This window comes from Festucalex cinctus, chromosome 20, assembly GCF_051991245.1.
Source record: "Festucalex cinctus isolate MCC-2025b chromosome 20, RoL_Fcin_1.0, whole genome shotgun sequence".
Taxonomy (NCBI): Eukaryota; Metazoa; Chordata; class Actinopteri; order Syngnathiformes; family Syngnathidae; genus Festucalex; species Festucalex cinctus.
This window is the reverse complement of record NC_135430.1, coordinates 14816862-14838979: the sequence shown is the minus strand read 5'-3', so window position 1 is coordinate 14838979 and position 22118 is coordinate 14816862. Positions and strand designations below refer to the sequence as shown.

The window sequence follows — 22118 nt, the reverse complement described above, 5'->3', positions numbered from 1 at the left end:
GAACGCAACGGGACGTGATTTGCTTCTTGAGCCTTGACTGGGATTTGAAGCATCCAGGACCACTTTGGACAAATTTGCAATGATACTGTATAATCCCTTTATTAGGAATCCATGCAGTCAACCAGAAGGGATACACAAACCATGTCTGTAAAAGCGCTACCACCAAATTATGAAGCAGGTTCTGTTTCGCTTCCTGCGAATAGTTTTCGGTGACCCAAAGAAACGACCCGTGCGATTTGCACTTAACAGGCCAAGCGTCTTGTTTCGTCTGACCTGCTTCTCTTCAACAAGCCACCACTCCAATCCAGACGAGCAAGACAGGACTTTGAGCCTCTTCTGATCCGGATCGCTTCGATAAATCTCGTGTTTATCTTGGCGTCCGTGACACCCTGACATCATCGTCCTGAAATGGCTGCGACAGGTGGACTTTCGTCACTTTGTGGCTCAAGACTGAAAGAACGAGGCGCGAAAGAGCGACGGGAGACGACGCGAATTGGGGTAAAGATGATAAAAGTCAGCCAGTTTTTAGATGGGTGTGGAGGAGTGGATGTGAAAACCACGCCGAGCCTCCTAAATCCAGCCAAGGTCGCCAGAGATGGGAAGACCAGCTGCGTGTGAGTCTTTGCGCTTGTTTGTGTGTGTACGGACCAACAGCTGGGAAGAAAGTGTTGGAGCGAGCGGCATGACTGACAGCATACTTCCTGTTTGAGTTACTATGGCCATCGCACATACACAGACGAGCGAGAGTTGCGCACTTGCGCTTCAGTCGAGGCTTTCTGGGAATCCTTTACTCAATGTTAACAACTCAAGTGGGCACTGAAGGCTGCGATGAAACCCAGGCGCTATTACTCACACGACAACAATCTCCACCACGTCAGTGATGACACAACCTCGACTGCTTTTAGTCGTCTTTCCAGTCAAGGAGGGCAATTTTAAGGAAACTTGCCTGCGAATTCTGCACGCAGCGTTGTAAAAAAAAAAAAAAAGAAAGATGCTGGCCAACATGACATCAGCGGTGGACAAAGAGTGCTCAAAGAATGTAAGTTTGCCACAGGTTTGCCATTAGAAGACTGTCAACGAGCGAAAGCAGAGGATGGGCAGAAGATGCAATAAAACGAAGATGTAAGACGGGACTGAAAGTTTCCAGGCAGTTTTCTCGGGGTCCCGCCCATGTTCGGCGTCCGGCGGGCCAGGGGAGCGCTGGAGGGAAGCCAGAGCCAAGCATGAGGCTGATCGAAAACAGATAGGGCCATAGCCCGCTGCTATAAATCACCGCGGCCGAGCGAGACCTTCGCACAGTTCACACATGCACACAATGCGCCGACACACCGACGCACACACATATGCACAGCAGGAAATGAAATGTGGCAACTCCGGTGAAAAGCCTGGCCGCAGGACCCATGGGAATAGACGAGAGAAAAATCACTCCTCTTACGGCGCTTTCTTTGAAACGCTTCCTTCCAGTCTCTAAGCCACTGTTGGTTGTTAAGCGCAGCATCCCGACAGCTCACGCGGGCCAAAGGACAGAAGCGCACACAAACACAATGAGGTGTTTGGTCAAACAAAAGCAATAGCCTACTTGGGATTTCCCGTATTTCCATTAAAAGTTTCCAGGGGGCTTTTTTTTTTTTTTTTTAAACTTTTATTTAGCCCCTTCAAACATCGGCCAAAACAATCGGCCAATTGGGCCAAATGGCCGATTATCGCTGTGAAAGTACCTTGAATGCAGCAATTTGCTTGCGTAGCATTAGCAACTAGCAAGTGTGTAGTGTAGGTTATTCTGTTGTACGTCAGCCTTTTAATGACACCACAGTTGGAGTTAACTGTAAAACTAAATACACAACGTTAAGAATTACATCCACTGTATATGTAAATACAAAACATGCTTTGTTTTTATAACATCGCTAGCCTAGCGCTAACAGGAAGTCAGCAAATGCTACCAGGAAGTTAGCATCGACTTCGGGAGTGTTTTTCCTTCAAATAACGAATATCCATACGCAAATCTTGTGGGAACATATAACCACAGATGAGATAACACTGCACAAAGGCACAAATTATTCCCAATGTGTGGAAAACGAGTTATTTTAATAGAATTCAATCAAAACTTTCTTCTGTACACACTTTAGGTGTGTACGCCATGGATGCACGGCACCACATTGCCCCCAAGAGGCCAAAACTCAGTCATTTTTTATTACTGTTTTTTCAGTTGCTATTATTTAAATGTATTCTATTCTTATTGTTTTTGTTTTGTCATTGTCCTTTCAAGTTATATTATCAAGTTGATATTTCAAGGATTCAAAGACTTTCTTTTCTAGAAATTCAAGATGCAAATATCCAAAGATTTTTTTTATGTTTGTTTGTCTTAACACGCATTTCCACATGACATGGCACGAAATACAATCCCCGAGATTCCAGGTTAGCCCAGTAAGTCCCAGGACTTGTGAAAATAACACAAGATAAAACTATATAAAAGAAAAGGTTAATGCTTTACAGCAGTAAAAAAAAAAGAATTGTTTTATTATTGACACACAAATCTATACAATAACCTTTTATACTTCATGATTTTTTTTTATATGGACTTATTCAAAGCAGAGAATACTAATCGTGAAAGTTTATGCGTAAGGGGCACCTATTAAAGAATTGGGGAAGGAGTTAATTTAATGCATTATAAATTTTTATATAATCGGCAGATTAATCGGTAATTGTTATGTCTTTTTAATTCTGTTCAGATAATTATGCTGTGCTACTGTAAATCCATACGGATGTGGATTTTGCTCTTTATTATTTAATTTAATACTGTTAGGGATGGGCGAGTATCGATACTTGGTATAATAATTATTAAAATGACCATAAACTATCTCGCTATTGAAGGAAATGCATCGTCGACCTTCCAAATCAAGTCAATGTGTCAAAAACATAATTTAAAAGCTTATAGTCTACAATTTTTAAATCCTTGTTGTAAAACATTATTCAAAAGAAAGAGGAGTGCCATGAAAACAGCTTGTTGCTTCCAGTCTGCCCTGGCAATCATGACAACAGGCAACCACAACAAAAACACATTTTTTTAGTGAGGGGTAAATGTTTGTGCAACAAATATTGAAAACCGATCATGTGTGCTGCGTGTGGTTCGGAAGACCATAACAAGCTAATTAGCTGAGAGCTCAGCCTGATATTGAGTAAGGGGCAAACTATGAATGGGAATGGCTGAAGACATCATCACCAAATGAGGGGAATTTCCCAGGAGGCTCTGCTCTGGAGTTATGTGACAGGCAATACAAACCACAACCACAAGATAGAGTTTAAAAGACGACATCTCTCTCCATGAATGCCATTTTCAGAATTTATCGTTTGACAAATTGGGCCAAATCCGATGTGCTTTGATTTTGATATTGCGCGCGCAGAGCCAATATTCAGTGGTGAGCCGGATTTGTGCAGCTCATCATAAACAGCAAACATCCCATTCATACCAAACTGTGGCTGTGTATTTGTGTCAGGGCATGGCAGCACTGCCAAAGGCCTCAATTGGATGTGGGTGATGACAGCGCATTCCAATTTAAAATACTGATCTGTTTGTTGTCGATGCCACATCACATGAGCTATTTTTTTTTCTTTTTTTTTTTTCTCCAGCTGCTGGCATTTAAGTTTCTTGTCTGGATGTTGTTTGCAATGTGTTCACATAAACTGCATGGATTCAAGTGTAAATGTAGGCAAAAAAAAAAAAAATGTGAACAGAAGGTGTCTAAAAATAGAATGTTTGACTTAATGACAAGGAATGTGTTTACATTTTTATTTTCATTCCAGACAATGGTCAAGTTAACCAATACACAGCTGACACACAGCAGCTGCTTTCTACAGAACTGCATCGTCATGCTTTACTATGAGTTCTCCCACCCGCATGCTGAGTCACCTCATTCCCATGCAAAACAAGACAAGAAAAATCCTGGCATAAAGAAAGCAATTTATACGAATTAATTTTTAAATACAATTTGGGCTACAGATAATGTAGTGCTTCAAATGCTGAAATTATTCAGTTTTATTTGTGAAATTCTTCACAAAGCAAATTTGCTGTACTCTTAAAAACAGTTGGGTAAAAAAAAAAAAAAAAAATCAAAAATTTGTCAAAAAGTGACCAACCCAACTTTTTGGATTATTCGTTTAAGAGTTGTGTCAAATGAATAGTGCACAAAAAAAAAATAAAAAATTGGTTTGCATTGAGGGTTATTAATATCGGGTGTATTCAGACCAGAAAAGTTGTTTAGTTCGCTTGTTTGGTCCGGACCAAAAGCGGACTCTTTTTTTTTTTTTTTTTTTTTTCGTTTGTTGCGGTTCGTATTCACACTGTGCTTTTTGCAACTGGACTATATTGCGTAATCACGTCGACCCGCGTGACGATCTGTGAATGCGCTGAACGCATGACGAAACCCAGAAATAGAGGAAAACATGACATTCCAACGTGCTGCATGAATACACCCAGAATTTGACCCATTTTTTTGGGTTAAAAAGTTTGTTTTTGACCCAATCCATATGGATTATCCACTAACCCAAAAAGTTGGGTCAAATGAATAACTCACAAATCAACCCAATTTTTGGAGTTGCTTTGTAGGTTATTAATTTATTTTGACCCGTTTGGGTTAAATAACTCAAAAAGTTGGTTTGGTTATTTTTTGACCCAATTCAAATGGGTTATTCAATTAACCCAATACATTAGGTCAAATAAATAACCCTCAAAACAACCCCAAAACTGGATTGGTTTGTTGATAATATCTTTAATTTGACCCAACATTTTAACTTAAATAACTCAAAAAGTCGGGTTGGTTAATTTTTGACCCAATTCAATTGGGTTACTCAATGAACCCCAAATGTTGGTCCACAAAACACCACAAAAAATGGATTGCTTTGTGGTTCATGTATTTAATTTGACCCAACTTTTTGGTCTAAATAACTGAAAAAAATTGAGTCGGTCTATTTTTTACCCTAAATGGGGCCAATTAAAATGGGTTCTTCAATTAACCCAAAAAGTTGGGTTCACGAATTACCCAGTTGGGTTGCTTTCTGGGTAATTAATTTGACCCAACTCAAAAAGTTGTGTTGGTCCATTTTTGACCCAACTGTTTTTTGGTGTCTTAATCTTATTTCGTCTACAGTTGTTTTGAAGTTGCCCGACTATCTTTAGTAACTTGATCATATTTTCACATATGGCCTGAATCATCTCGCGGTATGCGTCTGTTGTGTATAGGATTATGTTAATCCTGAGTGAAATGTGACGTTTTGGGCACGGGAAGGCAGAGCGGGAGTGGGGGACTCCCCAGAGGGCCTCAGTGTGCGGGCCCTGTAAGCCCGAGTGAATGGACCTGAATTCGCAGGCTCCCCACGAGGACGCACGGCCGATTCAACTGACAGTCCGATGCCCATTGACCAGTCACAGAGATTAAACGCCGGGCCGTCTCGGCAACTCAAACCACCTGGGGACGGAGGCGGCGATGGAGACGCGGGGAAAAGGGGAGGAGAAGGAAATGGAAAAGGGAGACGTGCCGATACTCACTGTTACTCGTCGCTTCGGTAAAAGACGCCTTTTGTCCGTTCCAGCCTTTGTTGTCCATCTGTGGTGATGCAAAGGGACGCAGAGACGAGGGGGGGTAAGTAAGAGAGATGTATTCTTGAACAGACAGCTTTTTCCACGCATGTCAGACAAGTTCCTTCCTACTGTTTGGACCACAAAGAGACGAGCGCTCACATGCGAGAACGCTTAAGGAGCCTAGTGTCTGTCTCGGCCAGCTATTTAATAAGGGGGGTTGTCAATGTTTAGCAACCTCAAAGGCTCCTATTCAGTGTGTTGCTGCTGTGGTGGGATGCATGTCTGCCTACACAAACACACACAGTCACAAACACACGCGTGTACGACACCGAGCCCAAGCATTGTGACACTTGAGATGAGAAATGGGAAGAGAACAGGAATGCAAGTCATTTGGAGGTAGCGCGCAAATCCAGCGGAACCGTCAAAATGGTCCAAAAGTGAGACAATTTGGATTTCAATTCAAAATTTGTGGGACAATCGGCACTATAGAGTCAAAAGAAATCATCATGTAAGACCTGAATCAAGTCACTTCACAAATGTGTTAAGTTTTTTTTTTTTTTTTTTTGTGACGCTAGCACATACACTGCAAAAAGGACAGTAGATATTTTCCGGGAAAAAAAAAAAAAAAAAGTAAAATAAGCAAAATTATCTGCCGACAGAACAAGAAAAAAATAATTTATCTGTAAGATTGAAAAAAAAAGAAAAAAAAGAAAGAAAATAATACTATTCCCATATCAACCACAGCGGTCTTGAAAATAGTACTAGGGGTGTCAGGTGATTAAAATTTTTAATTGGAATTAATCGCATGACTTCAGTAGTTAACTGACGATTAATCGCAAATTTTATATCTGTTGTAATTGTACAATAAAATGCACAATAAAATATGTTTCTAAGTATTCATGCTTTTAACATAAAGTGGGAAAATGTTAAATAGAAGTATGGCTGCATCTTTTAGTCATTGATACAGTATTTTCATAATTCATAAAATTTAATTAAAATTAAAAAGATGTAATGTAAAAAAAAGCAGTGTAATCCTGATTTGTGTTGAGCTAATTTTTCTGCCACTAGATGGCATAGTTGCATTTGTAAGACAGTGACAACTCAGTGCATTTTTCTTTTCATATTAAGAGCTATCTCATCTTTTACATGAAGTAAAAGTGAAATTCTGCGCATTATTAAAATTGTAAAATACAATATTACTGCTAAATTTTAATGTGGACGTGTTTGCTCATCACTGGAACTCCTCCAGTACAGACTTTACAATTAAGGGCAGGTCATTAATAGCGCGTTAAAAAAAATTAGTGGCGCTAAAGGAACTTTAAATTAACTCAAAATTAACGCACTAATTTTGACACCCCTAATTTTTACTAGTTTCTTATTTCTAGATTATGCAAAATCTTAAAATAAGAAAATTCCTCTTATGAAACCCCAGTCCCAGCCTTTGATGTCGGTTAGTTGTCATCTTAGAAATCAAAGAAAAATAAGCAAATTTAATTATGATTTCGGTTTTTGCAGTGTAGGGTACCAGTGATGGCAAAGAGGAAAAATCTGATACCTTTGAGTATCTCTTGAAAAGTGCTACATAAATATGTAAACCACAGATACTGGAATGGAACTCCATGTGAAATAGGAAAGATTCTGTCAGCTCGAAAATGGGGGGAATGATAAAAGGAAGGTTGGGGGAAAAAAAAAAAAAAAAAAAAAAAAGTACCTCTGTTGGCGTTTGAGGGACTGTCGAGGCTTTGTATCCCAGCTGCAGCAGCATTGCCTCAGCGGCATTCCGTTTAGCCACCTTTTTGTTGGGCCCTGTTCCCGTGGCAACCTCGCTGTTAACCTTCACCTGCATGAAGGACACAGGCGATTTAAAATATTTACAATTCAGGGAAAAAAAAAAAAACACGCATTCCCTCTGCGTTTTACACTTTCATTCACTTATCGCCAGAAACGGTTCGGTTTCCTTCTGCAGACCGAGCCAGCCACTTTGCAAAAAAAGGAAAAGTGACATGTTTGTTTTTCACTGATCCCGAAACATTAAATCTGTCGACTCGTAATGTAAGCAGATATTTCCAAGAGAATATCAGCTGTCGTTATGTTATGCAAACAGACAATTACGCTGGACAAATAACATTACGGCGGACGACGCCTGCGAACAGACGGGCTTTGGTGCGCTTCCTCAAAGTGCTCTGACATGCTCATTTAAGTCCCCGCTTAAATGCACGACAAGCAAGTCATAATGACGAGAAGTCCACTAAATGGCTTATGGAATAAACGCAATAATTCTTAAAATAATAAATATAATCTGTCTTTTAAAGGCACTTGAGACAAGGTGAACGTTTTTCAGGAAAATACTGCTAGTTGGAACTGGAGATGAAGTAAATAGAGACCCGTTTCACTCCCTGTGCTTACGGCAGAGAACAATGAGGAAATTTAAGAAGAGCGAGCGGACTACACAAAAGACGCGCACATACATTTGCAGAGCTTGATGTGCGTATCAAAGAGGCATGGAGAATAGGTTTGCGGCTGAATTACTGCCCGATGCTAAGAGGAGCTCTGTTCCACTTATGAAAGAAGGGGATTATGGAAAAGAAGATGTGACTGAAAGACAGAAAAGCAGCAAGGCTGACAAGAAAATGATGACAAAATTGTGCAGAGAAATACACGTTACACTTGATTTGTCAGTTATAAACAGCTAAGCTAAGCTAAGGTTTAATACTCGGGGGAACAGAGGGCAAGACATATTTTACAGTGTTGAATCGAAATACCTGCATGCTAAATTCCCTGCGTCGGGGCATCCCCCGCTCCGAAAGCAGCAAATACTCGGGCTCTTTCTCCTTCTTGGCCTGCTGGATCTGGGCCAGGCGGCTGATAGGGTTCATGCCCTGGCCATAGTCCGGTCCCGTCTAGAGGATGAAGTGACAGAGAGTGACGACAGAAAACGACACCTGCGAGCATTCGACAAACATTCAAACTGTGTGTCAACTCTTAATTATTTTCTGTTTAAGACTGATTCATATCAACTGTGTGAATTATTGCATTTTATCAAATACCGGCTTCCAGGTTGATAGATGTTGCTCAATTAATCCCCAGATGTGTCATCATTTAGAACAGGGTTGAGCAATCCTGATCCCTGAGGGCTGTAGTCCTGCAGGTTTTAGATGTTGGCCCCGCCCCCTCCAACACTCCTGATTCTAATGATCATTGCTTCTGCAGAGCTTGCTGATGACCTTATTATATGAATCAGGTGTCTTGGAGAAGGGAAACATCCAAAATCTGCAGGACTCTGGACCTCGAGGACCAGGATTGGGGAAGCCGGACCTTGCATAAAATACATGCCATACCCCAGATAGACCCCTCCCTTTATTCCACAATGGGAATAAAACACCTCATCACTATAAACAAATAAATAATTTTGTTGAGTTTTTGTTTCCTTGTTTCTCGCTGTAGTCTTTTTTTTTTCTCTTAACACCCCCACATGACCCTAAAACGAGACATTGTGTAATGCAAAATTATTATTATTATTATTATTATTATTATATTTCTGTTCCATTTAGCATCGTCTTTGTGCCTCAGTATTAATGTGCCACTTTATGACCTTTTTAAAATAAAGAAAATAAAACCCCAATTAGATGAAAATTACTCTCCTGTGGCTCTCAGTGGAGCTCTAAAAACATTAATAGAAATCATTATTTTTTTATGTTTTTTTTAAACTATTTTTAAGATAAAATTGTCTTTAAATGACTCAATGATTAAATTAAAAAAAAAAGAAGAAGAATTAAATATTCAAAAAAATGTCAGAGTCCAAATTTTTATATTGTCAGAAAAAGAAAGACAAAATGTAGGTGAAAGTAAAAAAAAAAAATACTTAAAAATGTCCAAAAATGACAATAAAATGTGCAAAATTGAAGAAGAAAAGCAAAAAAATTACAAAAAAATGTGCACGAAATTGCCAAAAATATACCGGTAATTGGGTAAAAAAAGAAAAATTGTCAAAAATGTCAGAAAATTGATAGCAAAAACAAAAGGCAGAAAAATACGTCAAAAACTACCAATAAAATTTCTAAAAGGAAGAGGCCGAAAATGACTATAATACTGTCCATAAAATTGCCAAAAAATGTCGGAAATTTGACAGAAATTGCAGAAGTCAAAAATATCAAAAATAAAGTATGAAAATTTACCTTAAAAAAAGGAAGACTAAAAGGTAGAAGAAAATGAATCACAGATTTTTTTGTATTTATTTGGCCTAAAATAGCTCTTTTGACAGTAAAGGTTGCTGACCCCTTCTCTATATTCTGTATACACCAAGTGCAGTTGTAATTAAGTACCAATATTAGTAGACAACATGAATCTAAAAATATTTAATATTATTATGACATATTATTCTTACATGGCCTTTGAGGTTTATTTTGACGAGAGGCTTGTTACTATCAGCGGTTGACAAAAAAACCTTCCCTAAACTACGTGATAAAATGCAATGGATTAATATTAGACCACCCAACTCTAGCTGGAGTACCTTGAGGATGGTCTTAGTGCGTTTCTTGTAGTGTGTTTTGGGTTTCTCCACAACGGGAATGAAGGGGAGCTTCTTCAGGTCCTGCAGAACGGACAGAGCGGCACGCTTCTTGGATAGCTTTTTGCTGTTGCCCTCGCCCTCGGCGGAGAATTCCCCAACGGTGACGCGGGTCAGGAAGCTTTTCATGTGCGGGGGTCCACTCTCCTTCAACACCTATTGCATATACACGAGTGGAAAGGGAGTTCCGCAAAATGAAAAACGTTGATTTCATTCCAGATTTTCCTGGACAGATACATGAAACGGGACCGAGGCTGGCTTGTGTGTCTGCATGCGTACAGAGAGCGCTTCTGCAGATCCACGTGAATGCGTGTTACTTTTTGCTCTTGGTGTGTGTTGGGAAGCGTGTGCAGCTACACCAGGTGGTCTAAAACATCTGCTCTCAATGGTCACAGTGCTACCCGCCCATATACTCATGTTATTCATATACAAGACACACACACAGGCACTGACGTACAAGAACACATTAAGAGTAACATGCTCCTAGATGACAGTCTCTAGTGATGAGGGCTCAGTTTCCTTCCTCTAGCCTCTGGTCACCTGGGAGACCTAAAACAAACACCGGCTGGCGTTAGGTCATGCTTCTGCAATCACATCTACTTCCTGTGAAGTACGAGAGCACGGTTTGCGACTACAGTGAGAGAGAGTAACAGGTGTGGCTCGACAAAATATTTAGCGAAAAATATACAAAAAGCAAGAATTTAATTTTACACACAAGTACAACAGCATACAGTTCACCTAATCAGTATTTTTTTTAAACAGTGTTCATTAGCTGGTGTGTCAACAACTCCTTAATCGAAGCACAATTTGTGGTGCTCGCAGTGCAAATTGTTGCAATCAAACCAGCTGAAAACGGCTAATTTCAACTCAATGAACTGATTAAAACCGGTAAGTGGAACCATGAGCGTTCGTTCTCCTGAGATACTTGACACAACAACACAGCACAGGCTAATTCTACACCATTACAGGAATTGAGGGATAATGTCCCCATTACTGCCCATTCAAAAATAACTGCATGCTGTTTGTTTCAGGGGGGGAAAAAAAAAAAAAAGAAAAAAAAAAAGACAATGGTGGCCATCACACCAGGTGGACTTCAAAATGTAAGCAATGGTCAACACAACTTATTTTCAAATCAATACCAGTATGAGTACTCAATTCATGAGTAGTCACCAATACCCAAACCAAGCACTGATACCACGAGTACATTTGATATGTAAAATGTCCCAAAAACCAATGACATAATTTTAAAGAAAGACCTATAGCCAATACCCCAATACAGTATTTTTTCTTAAATTGATTTTCAGTACTGTGCACGAATCGGCGGTGACTCGAATTAAGCAGTGGCTTGGCCATTGTAAACGAATGCCGATTCATAATTTTCCCCATTCGAGTCATAGTGTGTCAATGCGTAGTGTCAGAGAGGAACATTTGTCACATATGCGAAAACGACATACGCCACATAACCTGGAAGTTGTTTGTGTGCGTCACAGTCCGAGCAACGGAATAATTGGCTTGTTTAACATCTAATTGTTGGCCTCTAACAAAAGGGAGTTTGCAAACATTGCCGCTGGTCACCTCTCACGCCTTCTTAGCTTAGAAGAACTAGCTTAGCATGAGTGAGCGTACTAGCTTAGCATTAGCGAGCAAAGCATGAGCGAGGATAAAGCTACTAGCATACCATTCGTGAGCTTAGAATTAACAAGGTTGACGATACTCGCCTAGCTTTAGCGACCTTAGAATTAGCAAGGTCGACGGTACTAGCCTAGCGTTAGCAACCTTTGAATTAGCAAGGTCGACGATACTAGCCTAGCTTTAGCGACCTTAGAATTAGCAAGGTCGACGATACTAGCCTAGCTTTAGCGACCTTAGAATTAGCAAGGACAACGCTACTAGCGTGGCATTAGCGAGCTTAGCATTAGTGAGGACGAAGCTAAAACAAGATAGTACACACGACGCAGATGATTAAGCAGATCTAAAATGGGACAAAACAAGATCCTTTTAGTTTATTTTTTTCACGTTTAAGTTATTTCTCTGAGGCTGGTACGTTGCGTCATTGGCCAGTGTAGAAACTTAATATGTTTGAATGACATAAGTTAATACGGCTTAGTAAATTTCTAAAGATAAAGCGCTATTAAAGTGCACTCCACCTTCATCAAATCGGATTCTTCATATGTTGGACTATGAAACGTTTTTCGGGGAAAGTACAAGGAGTAAGAGATTCGAGTTTATTTTGGACTCAGTCGATGTAAACGAGAATCTTAAGTTATCTTTTTCTTTTTCTATATTTATGTTTACAGAAGTTGCATCTTAATAGGCATCTGTCATATCTATATAGCTATATCCCAAATTGTAAAGCTACCACAAGACGGTGGCAAACAACACTGGGTATCTGCCTGATACCGATACCTGCTATCGGTACTCATCCATCCCTAAAAAAAGTAAGTTGTTGAGTATCTTCAAGCATATGGAAAAAACATTCATTCCTAAGTGGGCGAGGACTTGCATTTGATCTTCAATTCTGACTCAATGTGGTTATACTTCCAAAATACCTCTTATATCTATTCTAAACAGTATGACTGCCAAGCACTGGTGTGCATGGCCAATGCTTACTCTGTGGTTTCTATCACTTTTTTTTTTCTTTCAGCATTCTTGTACAATGAATAATACACTTTATGTTTAAGAAGCATGTTGCGCGGAGGCCTTGCAGCACAAATGTCAAAGCTGATAGCTCGTTTGCTCACAGAGGTAAAGCTTGTCAATGCAAAGAAATACTGTGGCTGTTTCAAGCGCATTACACGCACTCTCGTGAGTCTTGATGTCTCACTTGTACATTTCTAATGCAACTAATACTTGCATGGGGAATACTGGCACGCACCGGGCAAAGCTTTATTACTTCAAGCTCATGCCCCGTCTTTTTTCCATCACAGACTGCATAACAAAACATACGCAGCCTTTCAGCTTTTGTCACAGAACAAGATGGGAAGTTACCCAAGGAAATAAACAATTACAACAGTTTAGATTTGTAATGAGGAAAAAATTCGATCAACGCTCTGATTTGCCAAAATACGGTCCAGTAAAAGTTCCCTCGAAAACATCACCAGCCCGAGGTCCTCAGGTACACTAGAAGAGAAATACAGCACAGATAGGAAGTTAAGACAAAAGTAGGGGTCCGGTGGACTGAAGAAAGGCCCTTTTGTGTGATGAGTGGTGGATGGACAAGCGCTTGGGGGGAGGAAGTAGCTTCTTGTACTATGGGTGGTTTTTGGCTCAGACTCTACTCTTGTGTCCCTCCTTGGAAAAGGAGCCTCCAATCCAACAAACAAGCTGTGATTTATAGATTGGCTCCTCTTTGATGCCGACATCTGCTTGATATCGCCTGACAGGAGGACTAAATGAGCCAACCGGCTCGGAGGGTGGCGGCGACCCTCATCGTCGCCGAGGGATGGGAAAGCAGGCGCTGGCTAGCACTGACTCATGGGTAATTTCATGCCCCAGAGAGATGTGAAAACATGGGCACTGCTGCGAGAAGGTGTGCACCTGAGAGATGACCATGACAGTTTGGTGAAGATAGTAAACAGGAATTGGGCCGCCTTCATTAGACACAGATAGTAAAAGGTCTCTCCTACTATAAAACCTACAATGACCGAATTGAATACGTACTATAAATGCTCAATAACAAAAAATTTTTCAAACCGATCACAATACAAGACCCAATTTGAGTAGTCACCGATACCAAGTACCGATACTACTAATACTTTTGATTAGGGATGTTCGATACCACTTTTTTTTCCAGACTGATACCGATACTCAGACCCTCAGTACTCACCGATACCAACTGCCGATACCAGTAGTACATTTTGACAAATAAAAAAAATCACTAAAAGATATTTTGAAACAAATGTATTTCCTTTCATTTTGACAAAAAAACAGCACAGTAACTCTTCAATAGTCTTAACTCTCAAAATAAAACACAAAAATGCTCTTTTAGTTTAAGATTCACAATTTTGAAGTATTTCCAAACCGGTGAAGTTCTGGTGAAAAAAATGCTGCAAGTTAGCGCCAGTTACAGGCAAGGAGGACTCACTTAACGTCTTCCCCATCTGCCATCGGTCGCTTGTATTCGTCTGCGTCACGAGTACTTGAAAATAATGACAAAATTTTAAAGAAGGACCTATACATCCCAACACAGCATTTTGCCTTGAAATTGCATGAAATTAATTTTCCATTTTTGTAATTTCTCATGTCTAGTTCTCTTTAGTAATTTCTAAAGTTCTATTATAACCGATACTTTGAAATATGACCTAGTATAGGCCCAATACTCATACCGTTTATCTGGCACATTTAAAGTCAGAGCAAACCAAGATCAACAACTGTCACTGCATGGCACATATCAATCGCTTGTAAGAAGTATGATGATTTAGTTGCCAAGCAACCATAACAAATCTGAAATTGGAAGGGAAGCTCAATACTGAAGACGGAATGCTCATCAGGCAACTGAAAGGAGACACAGGAATGCTACTCTGAAAACTGCAACTTCAAGGCATCGAAAATTGGAGAAGCACGAAAATGAAAGTAGCCTAATTTCACACGGTGACAGATAATGAATCACACCAACACGGATTTAGCCATCCTCACGTATTAATAGCAGTTCCAGGAAGAACGGCTATGTCATGGTCTGATGAGCAAATGTGTTTCCAACAAAAAAAACGGGGGAGCAGACGGGAGGCCTTGAAAGCTTTCCGGATAACTTTCTAAAATTGTGTAAACTCATTAGCAAACAACGCCAACAGAGAATTTTCCTCTCCACTTCCTGTCGCCCGCATTCAACCACATACCCCTTTTTGCTTTTACAAATATCATCCGTCTGTGTTTTTTTGGGAGTGATGGTCCGAGGAGTGGAAAGGAAGGATTCAATGACGGAAGGGAGGGGGCACACAGAATAAACTGAGCCTCCCTTGTTTTTGGCACCTTGAAGTGTTGAGGAGAAAGGGTGATGAGGGAGAGATTATTGGATACGTCAGCTGAGATCTGGTGAAAAGCCAAAGAGAACAGACCAAGAGGGTCGTTTAAGGACCATCGATTTTTTTTTTTTCTCTCTTTAGAAAACTCATGGTCAGGCAAAGTCAAGAACTTAAAACGAGTGCGTGCAACTTTTTCTACTGGACACAAAACCTTGAGCAAGGTTAGTTCTACATCTTCATTAACGCATATCAACCGCCCATCAGTTACGTAGACCGGTTATCCAGTTCAAGGTCATATCAGGGCTGATAACGATGCCAGGACTACACCCTAGCCTGATCGTGATCCAACACAGGGCGAGTGTGAATTGAATACAAGTTTCTCTGCTCATGAGTTGGCAGCTAGGCTGGCATTTCCCAGCAATGGCCAGAGTGCAGAGAAGTTTTTTTTTTTTAACCAAAGAATGTTTTATGAAGCACCAATATTCTAAACTCTGTATTCTGACTGATATTGTATTTGTGGAATATGAACTAAGCAGCAAAATCCATCCATTTTCATCGATCTCAGGGGGGACGGCCATTTTGCTACTTGCTGTCACCTGAAAATGACACACCAGTTGGTCAGGTAACAACCAATCACGGCTCAGCTCGCAAACGTCACATGACCAAACTCAGAAAACAGGTGAGCCGTGGTAGCTCGTTATCCCAGCCCCGAGCAACTCAAGTGATGTCATTTTCAGCTGAAAGCAAGTGGCAAAATGGCCGCCCTCTGAGATGGATAAAAACGGGTGGATTTTGTTTCTTAATTCAAATTTCACAATTGCAGTATTAATCAGAATGCTGTGATTAGACTAGTGGGGGTGCATGGAGCATATTTTAAGAAAATCGTTGAGTTGATTGTCCGTTTAAGACGGCTGAGAATGGTTTTAACTGTTTGACTGCCAAAAACGGTTAATGACGTATGCTAAAATCCTAATGAATGCCGCCAAAAACGTTAATTGACGTCAACTGCTATTTATTTATTTATTTTTTAATAAATGGGCAGTACAACGTCTACAGTAATTGAAGACAAAATCTAAGCCAGTTTGCTTGAGAGACTAATAAAAACATTCAACTTCTAACACTGGATGCAACTTAACGGCTGAGTCAATAACGGTCTTTGGTCTTTTGGTGACGATGATCGCTTCACACTTACATACAGATGATGAAGCATCAGGAGCAACTGGCAGGTCAGCGTATTGCTCAAAAACACATTTCCATATTTGGGTTTACAAAGGCGAAAAATGCAATAAAAGTGCTTCATATGATCTGTACAGTTTTCTTACCTCAAAGTTGACAGTTAAGTTCCTCTTCAGCGCAATTTCATAGACCAGGCTGATCTCTGATTTGCTGGCATCAGCGCCTTCCTCACTCTCCGCCTTTTCTTCTGGGTCCTAACAAAAGGTTCAACAATTGGAATTAGGCGTGTTTGTTTCGGAAACTACATGTTAAGAGGGAATTAGTAGTCTGTGCTGATTAAATCAACGAGAATGACATTCAAATGCATGGACAGTGTACATACAATACAACTGTAAAGCTGAAATGGTTTTAAGCTGGAATAATAGAGTCATTTGTTTTCTTTTTACCGATAAGCATATCTCATATTTGGAGAAAAATGTGATAAATGATTCAGCAGTGCGTAAATGCTGAGACTTGTAAAAATAATTGCCCGTGACTGTTTGAGAACTGTATCCAACGATGTCGTAAAATTATAAATTTAGGCGGCACATGTCAGCCAAGCTGTTGGAAATTCGGCATGTACTGTACAGTCCGTTTCCTGCTTATGATTCTCATCTGATGACTGAAGAATGGCTCACCATAGTAGATAAATCATTATATCAACATTAAATTCCCACCAGACAAATTCATCTGAACAGTTTACTCATAAAAGCAGAAATTAGATAACAAGACTTTGGGAATCTAATATGGAAATTACCATTTACTTGATAGTCATTGGAAAAACAACAAATCAAATGTATCTAAAATCTAAAAAAAATTCTTAACTTTTGAGAACTTAGCGAGGACGTTTCAAAATGCTTCATTTGGAGTCAAAACAACCACAATGTGCAACAAATTGCACAAACAAGACTCGGTAAAAGCAGAAAACAAAAGAGCTGATTTACTGACGCATCAACAAAACGGGTCAGGCAAGTAACAGCAGCAAATTGTAACAAAAGCAAATTAGTGACAATTATGAGCACCTGGGGCAATTTGATTTGCCGTATGAGACAGTAACAGTTTGGCAAATGCGCCTCGAGGTAAACCATGGAAAGGTACAGACACTGGGAGACAAAAAGAAGATAAAAACTAATTCTGACAGGTGCAAACTAAAAGCAGATTAATTATACTTTAGTTAATAGTGTTTCTATTTTTTTTTTTAATTGGTCTTACTATTTTTAAATGTTTAAAGGCCCACAGTAGTGCCGCCTCTCTATTATACAATTCTTAAAACACGTGCGGGTGAAAAATATGGTTATTTTAACACTCCAATTTGAGTGTTAACTTATGTCATGCCCCTTTAAACATTTTCTTGTTGTGTACCAAAAAAGAAATAATTGCTTGAATAATCGTGATTTCAATTATTTGTGTGTGGTTACCTGTGGTGGTCTTTCTGGGATGGGTTCATTGCGGAGGGCTTGCAGGGCCTTCATGGCAGCGTTGTGTCTGGCAGCTTGGCGAGTGCGCCCCTCCCCGATGAACTCATGACTCCCCACAGAAAGCTGGACATAGAAGATCTTGGGAATAGGGTAATGGTACCTGGAAGGAGGCAACATTTTCATCAATTTCGGAGTCTAACTCAAAAACACACGGCAAGAAGCTTGAACATGATGAGACAATCTAAAGCATTCAATACACCTGTAAAAATAAAAAGGTCAAACACTACATTAGAGTCAATTACTACACAATACCCTGTTGACCATTCACCTAACTAATGCCTTGCTTTGATTTTTCAGTTTGGGCTCGCCAAACAAAGCACGCGGACACATATATCCTCTCCTCTTTCTTCTGTTCCTCAACATAGATTTTGTGCTCTTTCATTGGGTCCTGACAGAGTGGGACTGAGCTGTCAACAAATTGACAGAGCGGTCTGCAAGTCCATGTGGAGATACCCCCTCATGGGTCGGGGGGATGTCTGCAGAATGGAGGGCAATGAAAGAGAAAGAGTGGGAAAGCGAACAAGAGGGGGAGAGAGGAAACCAAAGTTTTTAATATCCGTTTTCCTTGTCCTCTGGTTTCTTCTCTGTCATTACGTACATACACTTCAGTATATGAGAACATGCAGGTCCCACAGGTGGCACAGATACATGACTACATTTATTTGAAGAAACACAGTTACGCTGGAGGAATTTGGAGACAACCACAACAAGCATTCCAGGAGTTCATGCTAATCTTTCATACTTTCCATGTATGCATTTTTGCCAGTTAACAGCAAGCACACCTAATTTGTCACAATTTGGAGGATTTGAGTGGGTGTGGGGAGTTGGAATGAATAAAATGAAATTTCTACAACATCAACTGACACTTGAAACATCTGCAACTGTGTGAATTGTTTGATATGAAATAAATATTAGGTGCTAAATTAACTGGCCAAATTAAATTGGGCAAGGGGGGGAATTAAGTTTGTTTTCAAGGTAGGGTAAAGTAATTAAGCAACGACTTAATAATAATAATAATAATAATAAATTATATTTGTAATGTACTTTTTCACATTTCAAGAGCATTCTCAAAGTGCTACGGTGGCAAGAAAAGAAAAAAAAAAAAAAGTACAAGTTGAAAAAAAGGGTATTTTTGCAATCGCCATGTCACCGTCAACAAAATAGATCCAAAATACATCCAGATCTTTTTTGAGCGACCTGAGGGTCCCAGGCAAGAAGAGCTAAAGAATGAAAAACTGTACCGTAGAAAATACACTTTTATGAAATAAAACCACAAGTTTCTCTGGTCATCCGAGACAGCCTGACGCAAAGTGGAAAAGTGTGGTCTGACGAGTCCACATTTCAAATTGTTTTTTATTAAAGTAATTAAGCAATGGATTAATTAAATCCAACAAAAATGTGGACAATGGAAAAGAAAACTTACTATTTATCAAATAAAACGGACTGACAAAAAGTGGAAAAGTAAACTGTGGTCTGACGAGTCCACATTTCAAATTGTGTCATGTTCTTTACACCACTGAATGCGGACTGAATCAGCAGCACCTCTTTTGGATGTAGATTGAGTGCCATTGACGGCTATAGACGTCAAATATTGCTTCTCTACTAAGTTACTCTGAAAAACACAAATGTCATTTTGTTTTTCCCCTGTTCTGATATTCTTTATCATCTTCATATATTTCCCTCATCTTCTCAGCAGGCCTTCGAAAAATCATTTTACTCTCAGAATGGCAGGAGGTCCTTCCTCAGCCCACAGCCGTCCTTCTCATCCATCTGCTCTCAGCTCCTCCAGGCCACTGGAGCCTTCCCTGGGCGGGGGCTTGCCTGGCCCCTTGCACGTCAAGATCAGCCCCGGGGTCTCCGAGGACATGCCAAGTGCAACATGGGCTCTGGCCAACAGCGCCGAGCCGAGATGGGAGCAGCTGGGACAGGAACACGGAGTACAGGTGCAGGGAGGCAGCGATTGAGGGATAACGCGGAGAGCGAAACGAGGAGACTGAAGGGGTGGAAGGAGAGACGAAAACACGAGAAAGCGAGAGGAAGGGGAGGCGGTGGGAGACCCTAATCTACAACGTGGGAAAGTTCAACACGTACGCACAGCAAAATCATGTGCGCAAGCAAATCGCATCAGTGCCTGCTGGCTGGCTCCGCATGTATGTGTTATCAATTATTATTTTTCTTGTTATTATTACAACAAAGCGGGAATCTGGCCAGGACACCTGTTGGGAGGGTGTGGAAACTGCTGTACGAAAGAGAGAATAATTAAATAATAATAACAAAGCATTGTATTTTTAATGACGTGCGTGTGTGTGTATACACGGTATGACTCATAACACACGTTGCTGCCTTTGATCCCTCAAACAGTCATAATGAGAAATGAGCGATACGGCCATTCAATTACTCCTGCAAATGACAAGGTGACATTTAAGTCTGGAAGCCGTTTTTGTTGTGGCAAGCTAAACTTAACTTTCTAACCTTCCCGATGTGGATGGAAAACATTTCAACACCACCGCCACCAACACACTTTCACACTAATCCAAACACGTCAGACTGATATGATCAGTAGTCTTTCAGTATCAACATTCAGAAATGGCTATGATGATGTAACAGCGCAGCTAATTTGCATAATACTGTTCACACCGAGTTCACCTGCTCAGAAACGAGGTTTGAAGATGGTGGTGTGCGATACTGCAAATTTTGGTATCGATCCAACATCAAGTACAGGGCCAGTATTGCCGATACCGATAAATACTTTTTGAAAATTATGGTATATATTTATTTTTTGGGCGGGACAGTGGATGACTGGTTAGCACGTCCGCCTCCCAGTACTGAGGACTCGGGTTCGAATCCAGGCTCCGGCCTTCCTGTGTGGAGTTTGCATGTTTTCCCCGTGCCTGTGTGGCTCTTCTCCGGGTACTCCGGTCTCCTCCCACATTCCAAAGACATGCGTGGCAGGTTAATTGGGCGCTCCGAATTGTCCCTAGGTGTGCTTGTGAGTGTGGATGGTTGTTTGTCTCCGTGTGCCCTGTGATTCGCCTACTGCCCAGAGCCAGCTGAGATAGGCTCCAGCACCTCCCGCGACCCCTGTGAGGAATAAGCGGTCAAGAAAATGGATGGATGGATATTTCTTTTTTTTTTTTTTTAATTAAAGGTAGTGGTATCATTGAATTGCTTAGTCACAATCAATTTTCAACATTTAAACAAATGACAACATTAGGGCAAAATTGCTTATAAATTGACTTTAAATACTTTTGTATCATAGGGTTTGTGAAATTTTTCAAAAGGTGTTTGCAGACAATGAAAAATCGACTAAACATGTTCAAAATTTCTTCTTCAAAAAAAAAAAAAATGTTCACAAGTATTTGCCGCTCCGCTTTATTGGTCTTCAGATTTTTCAAACAGGCCAATATCTGTCAAATATCAGCACTAATTATCAGCGTCGATTTTGGGATGCTAGCGAAGTCAAACGTTGTTGGGCGAATGTGTCTGAGCGATGCACAGCAAAGACATGCTTTGAGGTACTTATAGTTTGTCGATGTGTCTTTAGGATGAAAACATTTGTATTCAGTAAGCCAGCCAAAGAGAGGAAAAACAACATGACATGCGGTGGCTTTTCTTCACACCACCACGAAGACAAGTGGTCAACAGTTGGAGGCTTTCACTACAGTCGCGCACAAACATGAAAACAACGCAACGCAGTCAGAGTAAATGCGACGGTGCTGCTTTGAGAGCAAAAAGAGTGACAGAGCCTTTGTGGGGTGGGTGGGGAAAAAAAAAAAAAAAAAAAAACTTGGACTGGCTTGTTCTTCCTCCAGCTGCACTTTCTTCCAATCTCTTGCCAAACATGTACTTGTTTTCCCTCCCTCCTTTCCTCATACTTCATTCCCTGTGTCCATCATTAATTGCTTTTCTTCCTTTTTGCCTCACGCAACTGCTAATGCATAAAATACATAATGACGTGACATTAAAAAAGCATTTCATGAAAGAAAAAAAAAAACAACCAAAAACAAACGCTGGCCTCTGGATTTATAAGTTCGAAGGACAAGGTCTCCTCCACAAGGACAAAGTGGATACTGTAGACATTAGAGCAGTGGTTTCTCATGACATTGGTTTCAACTTTTTTTTTTTTTTTCCTCCTGGTGAAAGAAATGAGTATTCTATTTGTTGGTGGTGTATTTACGTAATCATAGAACACACTACTCTGCGGGTCATGGAAAGAAAATCAGTAAAAATGCTCTAAAGTGGCTTCCTAGCATGTAACCTAGCGGCCACTATTTGTGATATTAGTAAAAATCAGGCCCTAAGGGTTCACTAAAAAGACCCGT

General features: G+C 40.3%; 1 protein-coding gene across 3 annotated transcripts in view; it reads right to left on the bottom strand.

Moving 5' to 3' along the window:
* Positions 1-22118, bottom strand: part of stau2 (staufen double-stranded RNA binding protein 2) — a 79892-nt gene that overhangs the window by 44588 nt on the left and 13186 nt on the right. For all 3 annotated transcript variants that reach the window (XR_013280809.1, XM_077508480.1, XM_077508481.1), the window contains exons 6-11: positions 17737-17896; positions 16426-16533; positions 10086-10298; positions 8338-8475; positions 7287-7415; positions 5543-5600 (exon numbers count right to left, since the gene is read on the bottom strand). Coding sequence is in view for 2 of the 3 variants with exons in the window: in XM_077508480.1 (XP_077364606.1) it covers positions 5543-5600; positions 7287-7415; positions 8338-8475; positions 10086-10298; positions 16426-16533; positions 17737-17896 (806 nt within the window). In the remaining variant the exon portion in view is untranslated. The remainder of the gene's footprint in view (positions 1-5542; positions 5601-7286; positions 7416-8337; positions 8476-10085; positions 10299-16425; positions 16534-17736; positions 17897-22118) is intronic.